Source organism: Oncorhynchus kisutch, linkage group LG7, assembly GCF_002021735.2.
Source record: "Oncorhynchus kisutch isolate 150728-3 linkage group LG7, Okis_V2, whole genome shotgun sequence".
Classification (NCBI taxonomy): domain Eukaryota; kingdom Metazoa; phylum Chordata; class Actinopteri; order Salmoniformes; family Salmonidae; genus Oncorhynchus; species Oncorhynchus kisutch.
In genome coordinates, this window is record NC_034180.2 from 49,169,582 (window position 1) to 49,191,254 (window position 21,673).

The window sequence follows — 21,673 nt, forward strand, 5'->3', positions numbered from 1 at the left end:
GTGTGTGTGTGTGTGTGTGTGTGTGTGTGTGTGTGTGTGTGTGTGTGTGTGTGTGTGTATTTCCACTCATACCTCCGCAAGCTGCTGTAGAGATACACTTGTACAAGTTCCCTAGTGCAAATGGACTTCTGTCCTCCGCATGTTTCAGTGTACAGATGTTGTACAGTTTGGGTCAATCACAGTTACAAGGGGATACAAGTAAGAAGTTTACCCTTCATAAGCTTTTATCAAACATCAAACACACATGCTGTTAGACATGCAAATGTACCATGGTATTCAAAACCCAGAAGCTGATTGAGTGGTAAGAGAGCCTCATGCATATGCATGACACCCCTAATTACTGTATTGGATGAAAGATGCCACACGTCTCTATCTCCTGGACACCCCCATCTCCTGATCCACTCAACAAGAAGACATGAATGGCCTCCATTAATTCACAAGGAGAGGTAGATCCATGTTTTCTAGTTAAGGATGGGTTTGGCGCAGACTTGGGAGTAGTGGGCCAAAAAACAGATGTCTTTGTTTGCTCTTCACACTCCTCATGGCGTCTCTACATCACGTCTGTATTTCCGGTACATTATCATGCCTTACTAAAGGGGCAATCCCACAGTTGAAACGATTACCGATTGCCTCCCTGCCACTGTTTCGGTAAAAAGCGGAGTAATGTGAGGAAACTGTGAAAGGTCAACAATTAAATATCTTTTCTCATATTGTTCCAATATTTATTGGATTGGAGGATCCATATGAAAGAACTTCTGGGTCTGTGGGTATCAAGTGTCTCCGGGTAGGAGTGCTGATCTAGGATCAGGTCTCACGGTCCATGTAATCAAAATGAATTGTGTTCTAAAAAAGACACAACTGATCCTACTCTGATATGCTTGATGCATACGGCCCATGGAGACATCAATATTGTATTTGTCACAAGACAGAGAGATGTTAAATAAAACACTGAGAGATGAACTAGTATGACACCTTGTGGTGAGTTGTTCTTAGTACACTTCTCAGCCTGTTCCTAGCAACAGCTCACCCACCTTACAGAACCAGAAGGAAATTACACACAAACGTATATATATATATATATATATTTTATTTTTAAGTGGGGGTGAGAAAAAGAGAAAGAAAAACATATGCAAAGATTTGCCCTATTGACTTTGCAACATCATCATATGAGACTCTTGGGTTAAAACAAATTATTTATTCCATTCAAATATTTGTATATTACATGTTAAATAATATAAACACTGTGCTATGAATATTCTTTCCCAGAATTCCCAGAACCTCTAAAACTCGGAATATAATGCACACAAGAACAAAGAAACATGGAATTGAGAGTTTTCTACACCGGGGAATGAGTTGAATGGGACATTTTATACCCATTCTATACCCTTGTTGGTACAAACATTTCTTAGCAATTAACAGAATTTCATTAAAAAAAGGCATTGAAAAAAAGACGTAAAAAATAACAATAATCTTGGCCTACTTTTCATGGATAGTTCTTGGACACTGAGTCCACTGAGACAGGCAGGCACAACAGTCAAGTAAGAAAAATCAATCACATCTTGATTGGAAATAAAAAGGACTTGAGCGTAAGGAAGGAAGGTACTCCTATGGCTTGTGCCCTATACATCGAGATACATCTTAGAAGCAGGTGTGTGTGTGTGTGTGTGTGTGTATCAGACAGGAAGCTTTTCCAGGAACTGTGATACCAAACTTTGATTCCCTCTGATCTAAGCAAACACACATGTACATAAATCCACAGTGTGACTTCCATGTTAACGAATCAGTAGCATGTTCAGTTTAAGGACACAGTCGATGATCTCATAATGGAACATGGATTAGTGCACAGTAACATGGGGAGGGGCTTGTACTGAACTGTAGCTCCACCCACTGGCAACCTTGGTTTAGATGGAAGGCAGGTTTTTTGGTGAGGTGTGAACTGAACGTATTGTAGCTTGCATCCTAGATGTCGACCAGCGGGATGTAAGGCAAGTTATTATGGCTAATGGCAGTGCGCGTGTGGTGTTCAAACCCCCGTTCATTGGTCAATTCAAGGCAGGGTAGTAGGGACAAACAATTATCGTGGGGGTTGGCCCGGTTGAGTCACTGGTCATTCTCATGCTGAATCCCAAACCAGTCCCTTCCCCTCTCCCCTCCATTTGTACTTTCACACTCACCTCCTTCATATGAACAAGTGTCCCAAAGCTGAGGGTGTGACAATGACCAAACCCTTCGATAGCCACTTCGACCAAGCCAGCAAAGCTGCCGGTTCCAAAGCGAAGAGCTATTACAACATGTAAACACAATATATTTTGTACAATTTCATACAAGAGAATGGAGCACTTGTTGTGTCCGATTTTATATCTTGTAAAATGACCAGGGGAATTTGTTCATTTGAATTTCATGCTCTTATTATTTAAATGTCATACATGAATTGCATAATTCAAGTCAAGAGTGTGTCTCGGTTTATTTAATCCCCTCGCCACTCTGGGAGTTTTGTCAGCAACACGTGACTACGTAGGGTCATGAATTGGTAGGGGTGAGGTATAGTTGGTAGGGGTGAGGTATAGTTGGTAGAGGTGAGGTATAGTTGGTAGGGGTGAAGTATAGGCGAGAGGCTGGTTTGGGATTCACTGGTACTTTACCTCTAAGACAATGCAGACAGAGAGTTAGTGTTTGGCGAACGCCTGGATCATTTCTACTTAGGAATGATAATTATCTCGTAGTCGCCTTCCTTGCTTTGAAAATACTAAATAATGCACTCTTAAATTACTTTTAAAAAATTAAATAAAAAAATTCTCCATATAGAAATAAACATTTCTCTGCACTTAAGCCAATTAAACCGTAAACTCAAGACTAAATCAATACAGATAAATATGTTAAGCCACCATCTAATTCATGAGTCATCCCATTAAATACAAAACAAGTCTTAACTGATACCATCTGCCAACACAACGTAACTAATAACCCACATAGATACAGGCAAAGTCATGGGACGATGCAAAAATAAAATAATAATTTGGCAAATCAGTTTTATTGAAGGGGATTTGTGCTTGGGATGATAAAACACAATTCCTCTTTGACCAAGTGTGACCCTTCGCAAATCCCTCAAGAGTGAGAGATAGAGACATTGGGCAAAAGCACTTCCAGACTTCGAGACTTCCTCTGCCTAAAACTGTCAACATCTTCCATTCCTATCAAAACAGAGTGGCTTTTGGTCGGTCTCCAATTCCTGTCTTTTCAGCTCTCTCTTTCACTGTTTAAGATTCCTCCGTTCCACCACCATCCACACAAGTGCTACTGCAGACTCTTCAGGATGCGTCCATAGCGGAAGTCGTAGACGTGGCGACACATGAACACCAGGTCGGGGTCGATGTCCGTTGGCACGCAGCAGTGGGCAGGGACGGCGTATTCGGCAGAAGGCGGCACCATTCTGGTGGCACTTTCAGGGAGATCCTCCCCCCGACGAGTCACCAAAGCACAATATCTGAAACACCAAGCCAAAGGACATGTCAAAAAGACTGCGCAAATAAGTGAACAAATGCAATGCAACAAATAAAATGTAATAGAATCCCACTCAACATCTTGTGTCTCCCACATACTATTCATTCTCACACCCCATCTCCCATCAGAGATGAACAGACCTTACCTACAGTACTGTGCTAACGTCAACACGTAGCACTTGTCTTCGATGCAGGCCACACTGTTTTCATCCTGATGCCGAGATGCAAAAATTTCATTCTGGAAATGAAGTTGGGTGACAAGAGGAGAGAAAACTGAATATCATAAACCAAAACAAATCAAATGTTGTTTGTCTCATGCGCCGAATACAACTGGTATAGACCTTACAGTGAAATACTGAATACAACAGTGAAATTCTTACTTATACAAGCCCTTAAAAACCAACAATGCAGTTTTAAGAAAAAAACAAGTGTTAAGTAAAAAATAGATAAAAGTAACAAATAATTAAAGAATAGCAGTAAAATAACAGTAGCGAGGCTATATACAGGGGATACCGGTACAGTCAATGTGCGGGGGCACTGGTTAGTCGAGGTAATTGAGGTAATATGTACACGTAGGTAGAGTTAAAGTGACTATGCACAGATAATCAACAGAGAGAAGCAGCAGCGTAAAGAGATAGTTCAGCATATTGAACATACTGTATTTAAATATATCAAAATACGTCATTTCTGAACGATCCCTTAACTACGTGTCTGACATCATTGTCATAAAGACCCACTTGGGAAGATCTATACAGACTTTTCTGATGTGCAAACTGACTAGCCAAACCCTCAACAAACCCTTAACCAATTCTAAAATATCAGTTTGCACACAGAAAACTCTGCATAGCCCTTTTCAACCAACGTCTTCATCAGGAAATCACCCTTGCATTGGGAATTCAAAAATGGTGCAGTCTAAGTTTTGATTTAATCCTAGCTGGTTATCATTTCAGAGACTTCCGTAAAGCAGAGCAGTAGCTTTGGTCTTCTCAAAGCCCAGGGTATTCAGCAGAGCACACTGTAGTAAAACATTCTACAACCCTAAATGAAAATCTTTTTTTTCATTGGACGAGTTCAGCTAGTGCCGCCCGGTTTCAAAACGTTTTCTCCCTAATGAACACGCCCCAACTCTCTCTCGCAGAGCATGGTGAATAAGGCTGCTGTTTAGTATTCATAGCCTGGGTGAACAAAGTGTGTTTGTTCCTGGGGGATATTGACACTGGGAAGCCTGTGCAGCCTATTTCTCCAGGAAATACATCATTAAATGGAAACAATGTGTTTGCCATCTCTTTCCCCAGGCTGAGTCTGCACAAACATTGTAGATGGCATCCACAGTGTGAACTGGGCTTTCTGGAGAACTCACCTTACAATGTGAACTGGGCTTTCAGGAGAACTCACCTCACAGTGTGAACTGGGCTTTCCAGAGAACGCACCTTACAGTGTGAACTGGGCTTTCCAGAGAACGCACCTTACAGTGTGAACTGGGCTTTCTGGAGAACTCCCCTCACAGTGTTAACTGTGCTTTCCGGAGAACTCACCTCACAGTGTGTGTTGGGATTTCGTCCTCCCTGTGTGTGTTCTGGGCGGTAGAACCAAAACAGGCTCATCATCATCTCTCCTGAGGACACACAAACAGTGCCATTTTCAGAGTGAGAAGAGGATTACCAAATTCGAATTAAACATTTGATGTGATGTGTAGGGAGCCCATTCATAATCATTTAAACTTTTTTTGTCACATTCTACAAAAGTTTGCGGCAGACAGAGCATTTGATTGCTGACTGGAATGCCAGATGGAGTAGTATGAAAAAGTACAAAACCTGGCCATCAGTTGCCTGGCACACTGTCTGTGCCAGGCAAGCTCACTTGAGTGCCGACCAAGTATTTAAAACAAAACCAACACTAATTGAAGCGTTTAAAAAAAAACAAGCCTATAGTTTTGTATCATCCATTTGTATCAGTTTAGCTACGTGTGAAAGAGGCAGAACTTCACCTGATTCGGGGTCCTTCCACAGGGCTGAGATTTTGGCTACGTAGGGCAGAGACTTCTTCCTGGTACCAGAGCGCAGCAGGACTGTGTCTCGAACCCGAATGACCTCCCCGTCCCGCTGTACTCCTTCGAAACATTTGCGCAACACTGTCGTCTCTTCCCCCTGGAAACATAGTCAATATGTCATTGTTGATGGCACATACTATTAGCATTGTTGTTAGCACATGGTAACCACCTGGTTATTAACAGTACTGTTAGCACATGCTAATCACCCGGTTATTAACAGTATTGTTAGCACATGGTAACCACCTGCTTATTAACAGTATTGTTAGCACATGCTAATCACCCGGTTATTAACAGTATTGTTAGCACATGCTAATCACCCGGTTATTGGAACTGTTATTAGCACATGCTAATCACCCGGTTATTAGCAATGTTTTTAGCACAGAAGTAAGAGTGGATGGTAATAATACCATACATGCATACAGACTAAGTTTTCCTTTAGAGGAAATTCTAATATTCTGTAGCCTCAGCTAGCTATCTTACAAGGCACAACCAGTATCTCTTAACACAGAGCGACACATACCACAGTGAAAACCTCCTTCTCGAAGGCCACGCCCACGGGCAGCCAGCCATTGGTTGCCCGGCGACGGGTGATCCTCTGCTGCTTGGCAGCTCCGCTGGCGGCAGGTCCCAGCTGATGTTCGTCTCGAATATGGGAGTCACCACATACCCCAGACCGAGAGCTGCTGGGTGGCTTTACACGCTGAGGACACTCCCGGGTCACTTGCAGCGTAATCCTCGGTTGGCTGGGGTCCGATAGAGGGTTCTGGAGGTGGGGCACTGATTGGCCAGCTGGGGGAGTGCTGGCGGTGGCAAGGCAGCCTTGTGTGGGGGAAACTGGGACAGAGGGGGGGCTGTGGTACTCCAAAGGCGGGGAGTAGTCTTCTGTGAGGAAAAGTGGAACAGTCAGACACTGGAGTAATCAGTCTCTTAAACTCACATCTTACTTCACATTCATCCTCTCCTTTCCTGCCATGGGGACACTCCGTTTCAGTGACACTGACGCTGTGTGCAGTAGAGATAAGAACACGATCTGTATCCTCTGTCTTAATTGTAGCTTTGAGCCACAGGGCTGGCCACAGGGCTGGCCACAGGGCTGGCCACGGGGCTGGCCACATCAGAGTAGCAGAGATGGCCATTTGTTGTGGCCTGATGGTCCCCCAGACAGGCAGTGTGGAATCAGATAGCTGGCTAAAGATATTGAGAGTGATCAGAGGGAGGGAACATACATCTATCTGTACAAGCAAAAAGCTCTCTGAGACATTTACAAAGAGCGCACAAGTAAAAAGGGGTAATAAAATAATCTTGGATGTTACACATCCACTGAACAGCCAATATGCAGCACTGCATTCAGGGCGCGAACCAACAGAGCTGCTACAAGTTTTGTACAAGCATCAGTACGGCTTTGAAATGAAAACGGATGGCTGTGACTTCCATTTTATCTTGTATATACCTTGTCAGCATTTGTATCCATTATGTGTTAATGTTGCTGTCTATATGTTCAAATGTTTCTGTTATCAGACTTGACACAACTGAACCTTCTGGAATAATGGAATAATTATGATACTGTAATAGTGATGCAGTGGAGAGATGTTTTTAGTGAATAGTGTTTAGCCACCTATTATGCAAATATTCTACTTATATATACAGTGCCTTGCGAAAGTATTCGGCCCCCTTGAACTTTGCGACCTTTTGCCACATTTCAGGCTTCAAACATAAAGATATAAAACTGTATTTTTTTGTGAAGAATCAACAACAAGTGGGACACAATCATGAAGTGGAACGACATTTATTGGATATTTCAAACTTTTTTAACAAATCAAAAACAGAAAATTGGGCGTGCAAAATTATTCAGCCCCTTTACTTTCAGTGCAGCAAACTCTCTCCAGAAGTTCAGTGAGGATCTCTGAATGATCCAATGTTGACCTAAATGACTAATGATGATAAATACAATCCACCTGTGTGTAATCAAGTCTCCGTATAAATGCACCTGCACTGTGATAGTCTCAGAGGTCCGTTAAAAGTGCAGAGAGCATCATGAAGAACAAGGAACACACCAGGCAGGTCAGAGATACTGTTGTGAAGAAGTTTAAAGCCGGATTTGGATACAAAAAGATTTCCCAAGATTTAAACATCCCAAGGAGCACTGTGCAAGCGATAATATTGAAATGGAAGGAGTATCAGACCACTGCAAATCTACCAAGACCTGGCCGTCCCTCTAAACTTTCAGCTCATACAAGGAGAAGACTGATCAGAGATGCAGCCAAGAGGCCCATGATCACTCTGGATGAACTGCAGAGAGCTACAGCTGAGGTGGGAGACTCTGTCCATAGGACAACAATCAGTCGTATATTGCACAAATCTGGCCTTTATGGAAGAGTGGCAAGAAGAAAGCCATTTCTTAAAGATATCCATAAAAAGTGTCGTTTAAAGTTTGCCACAAGCCACCTGGGAGACACACCAAACATGTAGAAGAAGGTGCTCTGGTCAGATGAAACCAAAATTGAACTTTTTGGCAACAATGCAAAACGTTATGTTTGGCGTAAAAGCAACACAGCTCATCACCCTGAACACACCATCCCCACTGTCAAACATGGTGGTGGCAGCATCATGGTTTGGGCCTGCTTTTCTTCAGCAGGGACAGGGAAGATGGTTAAAATTGATGGGAAGATGGATGGAGCCAAATACAGGACCATTCCGGAAGAAAACCTGATGGAGTCTGCAAAAGACCTGAGACTGGGATGGAGATTTGTCTTCCAACAAGACAATGATCCAAAACATAAAGCAAAATCTACAATGGAATGGTTCAAAAATAAACATATCCAGGTGTTAGAATGGCCAAGTCAAAGTCCAGACCTGAATCCAATCGAGGATCTGTGGAAAGAACTGAAAACTGCTGTTCACAAATGCTCTCCATCCAACCTCACTGAGCTCAAGCTGTTTTGCAAGGAGGAATGGGAAAACATTTCAGTCTATCGATGTGCAAAACTGATAGAGACATACCCCAAGCGACTTACAGCTGTAATCGCAGCAAAAGGTGGCGCTACAAAGTATTAACTTAAGGGGGCTGAATAATTTTGCACGCCCAATTTTTCAGTTATTGATTTGTTAAAAAAGTAAATGTCGTTCCACTTCATGATTGTGTCCCACTTGTTGTTGATTCTTCACAAAAAAATACAGTTTTATATATTTATGTTTGAAGCCTGAAATGTGGCAAAAGGTCGCAAAGTTCAAGGGGGCCGAATACTTTCGCAAGGCACTGTATATATATATATATATATATTATTATAGCATTTATGTTACTTGCCTCCCATCATCTCAGTCAGCACTCATTTACCACTACTGTTTGTTCCTGGGAATCTAGGATTCCATCAGCTGAGGCATGATTGGCTCTGTACACAATGGTAGTGGAGACGCTGTAATGTAATGTAGGAGTGTGTGTGGAGTCTTTGAAAACCCCAAAGGAATCAACCCACCACGCTAGTGTAGTGCAGGTTCACCTGAACATTAAGGCCAGCTAGGATGATACGGATAGCTTGTGGTAGTAGGAAATTAAAACAGAAGTCTCTGTCACTTCTCTGGGGAAAAGGGTCAATTTCTGTGTCACATCAAAGCAGGCAGCTCAACAGAGGCAACAAGACATTGTCAAATACCAATTTACCTCAGCTAATAGCGCCTCTGAGCGGGCTAGCCAACGACACGCCATATTGATCTGTAATCAGCATACTTAAATGAAGTCGTGCTGCTGTGGTCCCCGACAAATACGATCTGACCACAGACCAGCTGAGAACAAATTCCCTCAGTAAGAGTGGCCCTGTTCTGGTTGTCATCCACTGCTCCGGAGGCAGTGACTCAAGTACTGTAAAGGGGCTATGGGACTCCTGGCTGAAATGACATGTGGAATCATTTCAGTCTGTCTTGTGTGTGTGTGTATATATATATATATATATATATACACACAAGACAGGCTGAAATGATTCCACATGTACCCGCAAAACACCAGTCAACGCCAGCAGTGAAGAGCCGACTCCGGGATGCTGGCCTTCTAGGCAGAGTTGCAAAGAAAAAGCCATATCTCAGACTGGCCAATAAAAATAAAAGATTAAGATGGGCAAAAGAACACAGACACTGGACAGAGGAACTCTGCCTAGAAGGCCAGCATCCCAGAGTTGCCTCTTCACTGTTGACGTTGAGACTGGTGCTTTGCGAGTACTGTTTAATGAAGCTGCCAGTTGAGGATTTGTGAGGCGTCTGTTTCTCAAACTAGACACTCTAATGTACTTGTCCTCTTGCTCAGTAGTACACTGGGGCCTCCCACTTTCCTTTCTATTCTGGTTAGAGCCAGATTGCGCTGTTCTGTGAAGGGAGCCGTACACAGCGTTGTACGAGATCTTCAGTTTCTTGGCAATTTCTCGCATGGAATAGCCTTCATTTCTCAGAACAAGAATAGACTGACGAGTTTCAGAAGACAGTTAATTGGCCATTTTGAGCCTGTAATCGAACCCACAAATGCTGAAGCTCCAGATACTCAACTAGTCTAAAGAAGGCCAGTTGTATTGCTTCTTTAATCAGAACAACAGTTTTCAGCTCTGCAAATATAATTGCAAAAGGGTTTTCTAATGATCAATTAGCCATTTTAAAATGATAAACTTGGATTAGCTAACACAATGTGCCATTGGAACACAGGAGTGATGGTTGCTGATAATGGGCCTCTGTACACCTATGTAGATATTCCATTAAAACATATCTGCCGTTTCCAGCTACAATAGTCATTTACAACATTAACGATGTCTACACTGTATTTCTGATCAATTTTATGTTATTTTAATGGACAAAAAATGTGCTTCTCTTTCAAAAACAAGGACATTTCTAAGTGACCACAAACTTTTGAACGGTAGTGTATTTAAAAAATATATATATATTTTTACCTTTATTTAACCAGGCAAGTCAGTTAAGAACAAATTCATATTTTCAATGACGGCCTAGGAACAGTGGGTTAACTGCCTGTTCAGGGGCAGAACGACAGATTTGTACCTTGTCAGCTCGTGGGTTTGAACATGCAACCTTCTGGTTACTAGTCCAACGCTCTAACCACTAGGCTACCCTGCCACCCTGTATATATGAACACTGGGAGTAAATGCTGTTTGGTTGATCAGAGAGCACAGTTTGGCATCTCCAGACGAATAGGCCACAGCTTCAATAGTAAATACAGTACATTCTATTTACACAATCTGTGGTGATTACTCATTGGACCTACTCACGCAACTAATGGCTAGAGTGGCGAGCAGGGATAAGAAACATAGTTCAGCTCAGGACTGGGATTTAAACCCCACTGGGCTTTTAGATCCCACTGAATGAATCCCTAGAACACCTAATCCTAACCCTAGAACACCTAATCCTAACCCTAGAACACCTAATCCTAACCCTAGAACACCTAATCCTAACCCTAGAACTCATAATCCTAACCCTAGAACACCTAATCCTAACCCTAGAACACCTAATCCTAACCCTAGAACACCTAATCCTAACCCTAGAACACCTAATCCTAGAACACAACTGAACAACTTTCTTGAAAACTTTAGATTCTTGCCTCACCTGTAACATTTCTGATTCTCTGTATTCTAAAATAGGTAAAAACATGAGAATTTTCTCGGCAGATTGTAGCTGATTTGACTGACTAAAAAAGGTCACTGAGCCATCTCAAATATGCAGTTAACACTCTGCAATCATCATGACCCATTCACATCATTATTACTACATATCTATAGGCATTTCTGCCTTCTCTTACCCAACTTGGTGTTATGGCTGCAGCTGGAGCAACCTGCATTATAGCAGCACCCCCTGCTGGCGAGGGTTGTTACTGCTCTGTAGGGGTAGCGACTGATTCTGCAGGCTTCTCCATAGCAGTAGACCGGGTGGGAGATTCCTGAGGGGTGGGAGCCGGTCGGGGACAGCAGCTTGGGACTCTGGACCCCACCAGGGCACAACGTGATGGAGGCCACAGAAGAGGGCGGGTAGGGCATGGGGCTGGAGCTCATGGAGGTCATGAGGGTAGAGGAGGTCTTGTGGTGGGCAAAGTGGACATAATAGCCTGAGAAACATGGGTAAGGGTGGGGGCCTATGGTCAGGGCATGTGGGTGGGCAAGGGAACGGGGAGAGAGGAGGCGGCCCTTGGAGAGCGAATGCTCCTCAAGTTCGTCGTCACCGAAGCTCTTTTGGCCAAGGAACAGGGCCAGTCGGTGGCAGTACTCCCCCAAACTTTCCTGGGAGCAGCAGCAGAAAGAAGGAGTCACCTGGGTCTCGACTGGCACCTCCACAGACTTCATTGGGTAGCCAAGGAAGGATCCACACTGGAAGTCAGATCTGATGGAGCCATTCCCCCCTGTAGTCCCCTCCCACTGTGGTTCTGGGTGGAAGTATTCCCTTTTACAGAGATTACAGCATTTCTGAACCAGCTGTGGCTGGACCTGGGATTGCCTGTGATGGATTTCATGATGATGCCGTTTCTTTAACTTGATCCTCACTACCCCACTCAGCTGGTTGCAGTTGGCCTTGGCCCCCCGGTGTTTGGCTTTGAAGGAGGTGCTGGTGATCTTGAGCAAAGCAGCAGCATTGAGGCTGGCCTGACGCCGAGGGGTGGGACCGTACAGACTCAGCAGACTCACATCCTCCATCTTCATAGTCTTTTGGTATGTTTTGGAACTTCCAATTCCACAAATGTCTGATTTTGCCACCTTAGGACCACTTGGGGTGTTATGGCCCAAAATGATTGTATCCTTTGCCAGATTCCCATTGGAATGTAGCTTATTTACGAGTCTGGACCCTTGCGGATGTTCTCTGTATAAGAGCAGACTATTCACAGCCTCCGCGTTGAGAGAGGCCAGCCTCCGTTTGCGAGGTTCCACGACAGGTAATGTGCATAACACTTTTGATTGATTGTTTGGTTCCGGCGCTAGCCGACAGGCTTTGCAGGTCTTTTGTCTAGACTTGCAGGGCTTGGTCCTTCCACGCACTAGGCTATGGCTCCCTTCTTCTTTGGTCTCTATTGGAGCTTCCAAGCAGCTCTCCTTGTCCTCATCACTGCTCGACTCCAGACGAGTGAGAAGGACTCGACAGTCGAGGCTGTCCCCCTCGCACAGATCCCGCTTCCTGCCTTCCTCCTCTTCCCACAGTTCATTGCTCTCCTTCACACTGCCTCTCTTTACCTCCTTGGGCCTCCCTCTTTTTAGTTTTGGCCGGGCTCCCCCCACCATGGCCTCTGCATGTGGAAGACCTACCTGCTCCCAGGAGTCACTGGGGCGGTATCTGCATGGGTCATCACATCCCTTCATACAGACCCTGGGGAAGGAGACCAAGAAATCAATATATGGGGAGAGTTTTTTTGTTGCAAAAACCGACATGACAGTGGATGAATGCCCAAAAAGAAAGTTTGGCTCAATACAGTTTTTATTACACCCATTAAAAAACCGCTATATTTTATCTGCTGAAACACTGATGTGGTTGACCACATATTTTGCAACTGGTAACTGGCTTAAAGAGTAAGCCTGTAGTAGAAACAGTTAGTACAGAGGGGATATGGGTTTCAAAAAGTGACAAGGTCAGAAAGATACCACTGCTGACTGACATAGGATCATATCGATGTAGGAATTACCCAACACACACACACACACACACACACACACACACACACACACACACACACACACACACACACACACACACACACACACACACACACACACACACACAATCATATTTCCAGGAAAGCAAAATCTTGCCCTTATCCTATTGTGCAGATCCAAGTGACTCATCAAACAAGCTTCAGATTCTACTTTATCTACATCCTCACAGAATAAATTGCAATAAACGTTTAGCTCTCAGGAAATACAATCACACTCTAGTCATAATGTCTAAGAGTGGATTGTCATTCACAAATAGGAAAATCGCCACTTTCCACAGTGGCCATTCATATCAAAGACTCCCGGATAGAAGTCGTTTTTCCAATACAAAACCTAAAACCTGAAATGACCCAGTCTTCTGAAGCCTTATGATGACTTGCTTTCTCTTACGGCACTTAATCTTCTATCATACTATGAACTGGAGGTCGACCGATTAATCGGAATGGCCGATTAATTAGGGCCGATTTCAAGTTCACAACAATCGGAAATCGGTATTTAAATATATATTTTTTTACACCTTTATTTAACTAGGCAAGTCAGTTAAGAACACATTCTTATTTTCAATGATGGCCTAGGAACAGTGGGTTAACTGCCTTATTCAGGGCAGAACGACAGATCTTTACCTTGTCAGCTCCGGGATTCAATCTTGCAACCTTACAATTAACTAGTCCAACGTGCTAACCACTTGCCTCTCATTGCATTCCACAAGGAGCCTGCCTGTTATGCGAATGCAGTAAGAAGCCAAGGTAAGTTGCTAACTAGCATTAAACTTATCTTATAAAAAAAACTAATCAATCATAATCACTAGTTAACTACACATGGTCGATGATATTACTAGTTTATCTAGCATGTCCTGGGTTGCATATAATCGATGCAACGCAAGGGGAGGATTTAACAAAAGCGCTTTTGCGAAAAAAAGAACAATCGTTGCACGACTGTACCTAACCATAAACACCAATGCCTTTCTTAAAATCAATACACAGAAGTATATATTTTTAAACCTGCATATTTAGCTAAAAGAAATCCAGGTTAGCAGGCAATATTAACCAGGTGAAATTGTGTCACTTCTCTTGCGTTCATTGCACGCAGAGTCAGGGTATATGCAACAGCATGGGAAGCCTGGCTCTTTGTGAACTAATTTGCCAGAATTTTACGTAATTATGACATAACATTGAAGGTTGTGCAATGTAACAGGAATATTTAGACTTAGGGATGCCACCCGTTAGATAAAATACGGAAGGGTTTCGTATTTCACTGAAATAATAAACGTTTTGTTTTCGAGATGATAGTTTCCAGATTCGACCATATTAATGAACAAAGGCTCCTATTTCTGTGTGTTATTAATAATATAATTAAGTCTTTGATTTGATATTTGATAGAGCAGTCTGATTGAGCGATGGTAGGCACCAGCATGCTCGTAAGCATTCATTCAAACAGCACTTTAGTGCATTTTGCCAGCAGCTCTTCCTTGTGCTTCAAGCATTGCGCTGTTTATGACTTCAAGCCTATCAACTCCCGAGATTAGGCTGGTCGAACCGATGGGAAATGGCTAGCTAGTTAGCGGGGTGCGCGCTAATAGCATTTCAATTGTCATTCGCTCTGAGACTTGGAGTGGTTGTTCCCCTTGCTTTGCATGAACATCCAATAGTCAAAAGGTATATGAAATACAAATGGTATAAAAGAGAAATAGTCCTATAAATACTATATTAACTACAACCTAAAACCTCTTACCTTGGAATATTGAAGTCTCATGTTAAAAGGAACCATCATATGTTCTCATGTTCTGAACAAGGAACTTAAACGTTAGCTTTTTTACATTGCACATATTGCACTTTTACTTTATTCTCCAACACTTTGTTTTTGCATTATTTAAACCAAATTGAACATGTTTCATTATGTTTCATTATCTATGAGGCTAAATAGATTTTTATTGATGTATTAAGTTAAAATAAGTGTTCAATCAGTATTGTTGAAATTGTCATTATTACAAATAAATAAAAAATTAAATACAAAAGTCGTCCGATTAATCGTTATCGGCTTTTTGGGTCCTCCAATTATCAGTATCGGCGTTGAACATGTCATAAAATCAATCTGCAACCATTCAAATGTTGGTGTGACTACTACCCCCTGAAATCAATGCAGGAAAACACCCATAACTGTTGTCACCCCCCAATTCATTTGTTTGATAACATGAGGCAGTGGGAAATTCTTATGACATGAATGGAGGAGGTTTTATTCACACATCCAAGACCTAAACATCCCTACCTTACAGGAACCCAGTCTGCCTTCCTATTGATGTAGTTCTGTTATTCCCACAGATCAGTTAGAACAGAAGTACAGGAGAGACCTGTCTCTATGCCTCATTTTTATTTTTTTGTCATTTTATTTCATCTTTATCGGTCAAGAACACATTCTTCCACCTAACTGAGGATCTCAATTTAACCTTGCGCAATACCCTAGATGCAGTTGCACCCCTAAAAACTAAAAAAAAATCTCCCAAGAAACTAGCTCCCTGGTACACAGAAAATACCCGAGCTCTGAAGCAAGCTTCCAGAAAATTGGAACGGAAATGGCGCCACACCAAACTGGAAGTCTTCCGACTAGCTTGGAAGGATGGTACCGTGCAGTACCGTAGAGCCCTTACTGCTGCTCGATCATCCTATTTTTCTAACTTAATTGAGGAAAATAAGAACAATCCGAAATTCCTTTTTGATACTGTCGCAAAGCTAACTAAAAAGCAGCATTCCCCAAGAGAGGATGATTATTAGAAAGCAAATTACGGACTCCTCTTTAAACCTGCGTATTCCTCCAAACCTCAGTTGTCCTGAGTCTGCACAACTCTGCCAGGACCTAGGATCAAGAGAGACGCTCAAGTGTTTTAGTACTATATCTCTTGACACAATGATGAAAATAATCATGGCCTCTAAACCTTCAAGCTGCATACTGGACCCTATTCCAACTAAACTACTGAAAGAGCTGCTTCCTGTGCTTGGCCCTCCTATGTTGAACATAATAAACGGCTCTCTATCCACTGGATGTGTACCAAACTCACTAAAAGTGGCAGTAATAAAGCCTCTCTTGAAAAAGCCAAACCTTGACCCAGAAAATATAAAAAACTATCGGCCTATATCGAATCTTCCATTCCTCTCAAAAATTTTAGAGAAGGCTGTTGCGCAGCAACTCACTGCCTTCCTGAAGACAAACAATGTATACGAAATGCTTCAGTCTGGTTTTAGACCCCATCATAGCACTGAGACGGCACTTGTGAAGGTGGTAAATGACATTTTAATGGCATCGGACCGAGGCTCTGCATCTGTCCTCGTGCTCCTAGACCTTAGTGCTGCTTTTGATACCATCGATCACCACATTCTTTTGGAGAGATTGGAAACCCAAATTGGTCTACACGGACATGTTCTGGCCTGGTTTAGATCTTATCTGTCGGAAAGATATCAGTTTGTCTCTGTGAATGGTTTGTCCTCTGACAAATCAACTGTAAATTTCGGTGTTCCTCAAGGTTCCGTTTTAGGACCACTATTGTTTTCACTATATATTTTACCTCTTGGGGATGTTATTCGAAAACATAATGTAAACTTTCACTGCTATGCGGATGACACACAGCTGTACATTTCAATGAAACATGGTGAAGCCCCAAAATTGCCCTCGCTAGAAGCATGTGTTTCAGACATAAGGAAGTGGATGGCTGCAAACTTTCTACAATTAAACTCGGACAAAACAGAGATGCTTGTTCTAGGTCCCAAGAAACAAAGAGATCTTCTGTTGAATCTGACAATTAATCTTAATGGTTGTACAGTCGTCTCAAATAAAACTGTGAAGGACCTCGGCGTTACTCTGGACCCTGATCTCTCTTTTGAAGAACATATCAAGACCATTTCGAGGACAGCTTTTTTCCATCTACGTAACATTGCAAAAATCAGAAACTTTCTGTCCAAAAATGATGCAGAAAAATTAATCCATGCTTTTGTCACTTCTAGGTTAGACTACTGCAATGCTCTATTTTCCGGCTACCCGGATAAAGCACTAAATAAACTTCAGTTAGTGCTAAATACGGCTGCTAGAATCCTGACTAGAACCAAAAAATGTGATCATATTACTCCAGTGCTAGCCTCTCTACACTGGCTTCCTGTCAAAGCAAGGGCTGATTTCAAGGTTTTACTGCTAACCTACAAAGCATTACATGGGCTTGCTCCTACCTATCTCTCTGATTTGGTCCTGCCGTACATACCTACACGTACGCTACGGTCACAAGACGCAGGCCTCCTAATTGTCCCTAGAATTTCTAAGCAAACAGCTGGAGGCAGGGCTTTCTCCTATAGAGCTCCATTTTTATGGAACGGTCTGCCTACCCATGTCAGAGATGCAAACTCGGTCTCAACCTTTAAGTCTTTACTGAAGACTCATCTCTTCAGTGGGTCATATGATTGAGTTTAGTCTGGCCCAGGAGTGGGAAGGTGAACGGAAAGGCTCTGGAGCAACGAACCGCCCTTGCTGTCTCTGCCTGGCCGGTTCCCCTCTTTCCACTGGGATTCTCTGCCTCTAACCCTATTACAGGGGCTGAGTCACTGGCTTGCTGGGGCTCTCTCATGCCGTCCCTGGAGGGGGTGCGTCACCTGAGTGGGTTGATTCACTGTTGTGGTCATCCTGTCTGGGTTGGCGCCCCCCCTTGGGTTGTGCCGTGGCGGAGATCTTTGTGGGCTATACTCAGCCTTGTCTCAGGATGGTAAGTTGGTGGTTGAAGATATCCCTCTAGTGGTGTGGGGGCTGTGCTTTGGCAAAGTGGGTGGGGTTATATCCTTCCTGTTTGGCCCTGTCCGGGGGTGTCCTCGGATGGGGCCACAGTGTCTCCTGACCCCTCCTGTCTCAGCCTCCAGTATTTATGCTGCAGTAGTTTATGTGTCGGGGGGCTGGGGTCAGTTTGTTATATCTGGAGTACTTCTCCTGTCCTATTCGGTGTCCTGTGTGAATCTAAGTGTGCGTTCTCTAATTCTCTCCTTCTCTCTTTCTTTCTCTCTCTCGGAGGACCTGAGCCCTAGGACCATGCCCGAGGACTACCTGACATGATGACTCCTTGCTGTCCCCAGTCCACCTGGCCATGCTGCTGTTCCAGTTTCAACTGACCTGAGCCCTAGGACCATGCCCCAGGACTACCTGACATGATGACTCCTTGCTGTCCCCAGTCCACCTGGCCATGCTGATGCTCCAGTTTCAACTTCCACCTGACTGTGCTGCTGCTCCAGTTTCAACTGTTCTGCCTTATTATTATTCGACCATGCTGGTCATTTATGAACATTTGAACATCTTGGCCATGTTCTGTTATAATCTCCACCCGGCACAGCCAGAAGAGGCCTGGCCACCCCACATAGCCTGGTTCCTCTCTAGGTTTCTTCCTAGGTATTGGCCTTTCTAGGGAGTTTTTCCTAGCCACCGTGCTTCTACACCTGCATTGCTTGCTGTTTGGGGTTTTAGGCTGGGTTTCTGTACAGCACTTTGAGATATCAGCTGATGTACGAAGGGCTATATAAATAAATTTGATTTGATTTGATTCTTACCAGGGAACAGTGGGTTAACTACCTTGTTCAGGGGCAGAACGACAGATTTGTACCTTGTCAGCTCGGGGATTCGATCCAGCAACCTTTCGATTACCGGCCCAACGCTCTAGGCTACCTGCCACCCCATATGCATGATTACTACCCAACACAAGTGGCTTACAGATCTGGGTTCTCTCAAGTACGAGCTTTGGAGTGCCAGATAAGTGGGGTTTGCACTTTTGGAATTATTCCATTGAGTTGTGCCAAGCAAGCTCAATCAAGTACAGTATTTGAAAGAAACTGAACTGAACACAGGTCTGGTCCTTTTTATCTTCACAATATCCTTTCACTGGTTTCCTCCAATCTTTCAAAAACAAATAGCGACCTTTTCAAACCCACTACTGAGTCAAGATTAGAATTAGATAAGACATAAGACTAGAAGAAGAAGAAAAACTTAAAAACAGATGCCTGTACTTTTGGTAATATTGTTTTTTAAAGTTTATGATCATTTAATTTACAAATCAATACTAAGATGTGTTTAAGAGAATAATCCCCCACAAGTATTAAGAGCATAACCAAATCAAAATGTGATTGTTCTTCTAAAAAACAAACCAACTCTATACAAGATTGGTTGTTCTTTCTTCCGTATTTTCCTATTCTATAGCAGACATACGTTTTAAATGAGAACCACAATAACGGTAAGTCGACTTGATTCTAAAAAACATTTTTAGCCTTGCACTTCCAAACATCCCACAATTTGGTTGGACATTATTTCCTGTGGACCATGAAATCTAATACATGAGAAAGACTCATTTAATTTACAGATAACGAGAGAACAGAAGGAGACACACATTGAGTTTCTGTCTATGGATATCAAATCAAGTTGCTTCATTGGGATACGACAGAAGGCTATGCAACGGATCAAGTGTAACTGAAGCACATTGTTTTCTACAGACACGCTATATTGAGAAAGGGTCAAACTCTGAATAAGAAACATATTTCTATGCTAGGCCTATAGCATCTAAATAATATTTAATCTTTCTTTTTTTATTATTTTACTTTCGATCACACCAAAAGTTGGTGTTGGGGAAATATTTGCAGTTTGGCCACAATGAGTGACCAACACATTGCAAGTAGATTGTGACAAATAGCCTACTGCTGGATATGGAATAGCCTAATAATCTAAAGGTATCATCGTGTAACCCACAAAACCTGCCCTAAACTCAAATAATACTGAGAGAGAGAGAGGCAAAATACCATGGATATGTTGAGGGAAGCGACCTTGCGCTACAGTGCAGTTCCCATAGGGCGTTATATCAATGGAATCCATATCATCACGTTCCGTATTATCACCGTCCGGGTTTATCAGATGTATTTATCACCATGATGAGCACGAGGCTATACAACCACTAGATCGGAAACACACATTATGATTAACTAATAACTAATATGGGTGTTCATTACTACTATTCGAATATTTCATATTATAGGCGGTCATTATGGTCTGCCCAGAAAGCCAAATTATGAGATTGATAATGCTTTGCCAGAATCTGTTCTGAATGATTGAGTTCGGCCATCGACATGGGATATTCTAACATGATGACAGGCTGTGGTATAATATCAGAAGTAGGGGTTCAGGTGAATGCAGGCCAGGAATGACTATGGTCACTGACTAAGCGTAATAAAGCGGTTATAAGCATGTTATTACATCGTCACTCACTCAATTAGCATTTACATTAAATATGACGTATATGCGCTATGCAATTTTACCTTCGGTCCCGATGGAAGATCGGTTTGAGTCCACTCTTAATTCAGATTACACCTTTTATAAATTATGACCAGAGTCGAGGTGTAATTTAGAAAAAAAACGAGCGCCCAATAGAGACGTGGTAAAACGGTGACCTACTTCCGAAGTAGCATGTTGGAGATAATATCCATGCGCTGCATTAAGAGACTGCTGTTGCGCTGGGACATCGAGTAAAATATCGTTAATAAGAGCTACGATTTTCTCAAAAGATTCCTATTATCGAAGTTTACCGAGGTCAAAATGAACTGCCAGTAATTGCAATATCGCTCTGTTCTACCTTCAACGATCAAGTTTTCTCCGACAATTAAAACTTGCTGAATGAATCAAACCTGCTTCACGACACTGCGGCGTCCTGACCTATGAGAAAATCAATATCAAGCGGAAACTTTGTTACAAAGTCTTCATTGAATCAACCCCAATCGGAAAATCTCCAAACTAAATGTAAACCAATGACAACGACGGTATTGCGAGTCTTTGAAATCTAGGTTGTCCAATCAAAGTCTATTTCCTCCATGGGATGTAACAAATTCAGTTCAGGCTATCCAATGTCCACCTATCAAAACAATAAAACAGTGAAATACATTTCAAATCAATATCCAGGAATGAAAGTATAGGCCTAATTAAACCTATATGAAATTCATGCCTCTTTTGCTCCTATTGCTTTGAATAACATTTTGAACATCCACTAGGTTATTATAGCTTACTTCTCAACCATAGCCATTCTAAACATAAAAGGCTCTCTGATGTTTGCCTGAGGACTCGGAAGTGAATTATTTCACTGCTCCATCTTCGCTGCATGCTTCAGTCTGAGACTGCCATCATTGAAGTCGTTTGTGGTGAAGTCGTTTGTGGTGAAGTCAAAATGAAGGGGTGTTGTACAATACAAAGTAAATCAGCGATTGGATCATCTCTAACCAATCAGAGTATCAAAGACAATGATGACTTGTTCTGGATCTAGCCAAAACCATAGGTTTCTGGGATCAATCAGAACGGTTAGAATGCGTTTGCATTCTAGAAATAGTCGGGGAGGTACTCAGTTTCTTTCCCACATTAAATCGGGATCTGACGTCCGTGGGCGTGGCTGAGCGTTTGCC

At 42.7% G+C, this 21,673-nt stretch overlaps 1 protein-coding gene across 3 annotated transcripts in view; it reads right to left on the bottom strand.

Annotated features, from left to right (window-relative positions):
* Nucleotides 1–1,180: 1,180 nt before the first annotated feature.
* The window catches only part of bahd1 (bromo adjacent homology domain containing 1), a 39,413-nt gene continuing 18,920 nt past the window's right edge, over nt 1,181–21,673 (bottom strand). Inside the window, exons 1-7 of one of the 3 annotated variants that reach the window (XM_020488399.2) lie at nt 20,543–20,987; nt 11,336–12,885; nt 6,071–6,432; nt 5,488–5,647; nt 5,036–5,115; nt 3,647–3,738; nt 1,181–3,484 (exon numbers count right to left, since the gene is read on the bottom strand). In XM_020488399.2, coding sequence (XP_020343988.1) covers nt 3,295–3,484; nt 3,647–3,738; nt 5,036–5,115; nt 5,488–5,647; nt 6,071–6,432; nt 11,336–12,878 — 2,427 coding nt within the window. In that variant the 5' untranslated portion in view covers nt 12,879–12,885; nt 20,543–20,987 and the 3' untranslated portion in view covers nt 1,181–3,294. Of the gene's footprint in view, nt 3,485–3,646; nt 3,739–5,035; nt 5,116–5,487; nt 5,648–6,070; nt 6,433–11,335; nt 12,886–20,542; nt 20,988–21,673 lie in introns of those variants that run through there. The other 2 variants (XM_031829233.1, XM_020488398.1) reach the window with 2 other exon arrangements.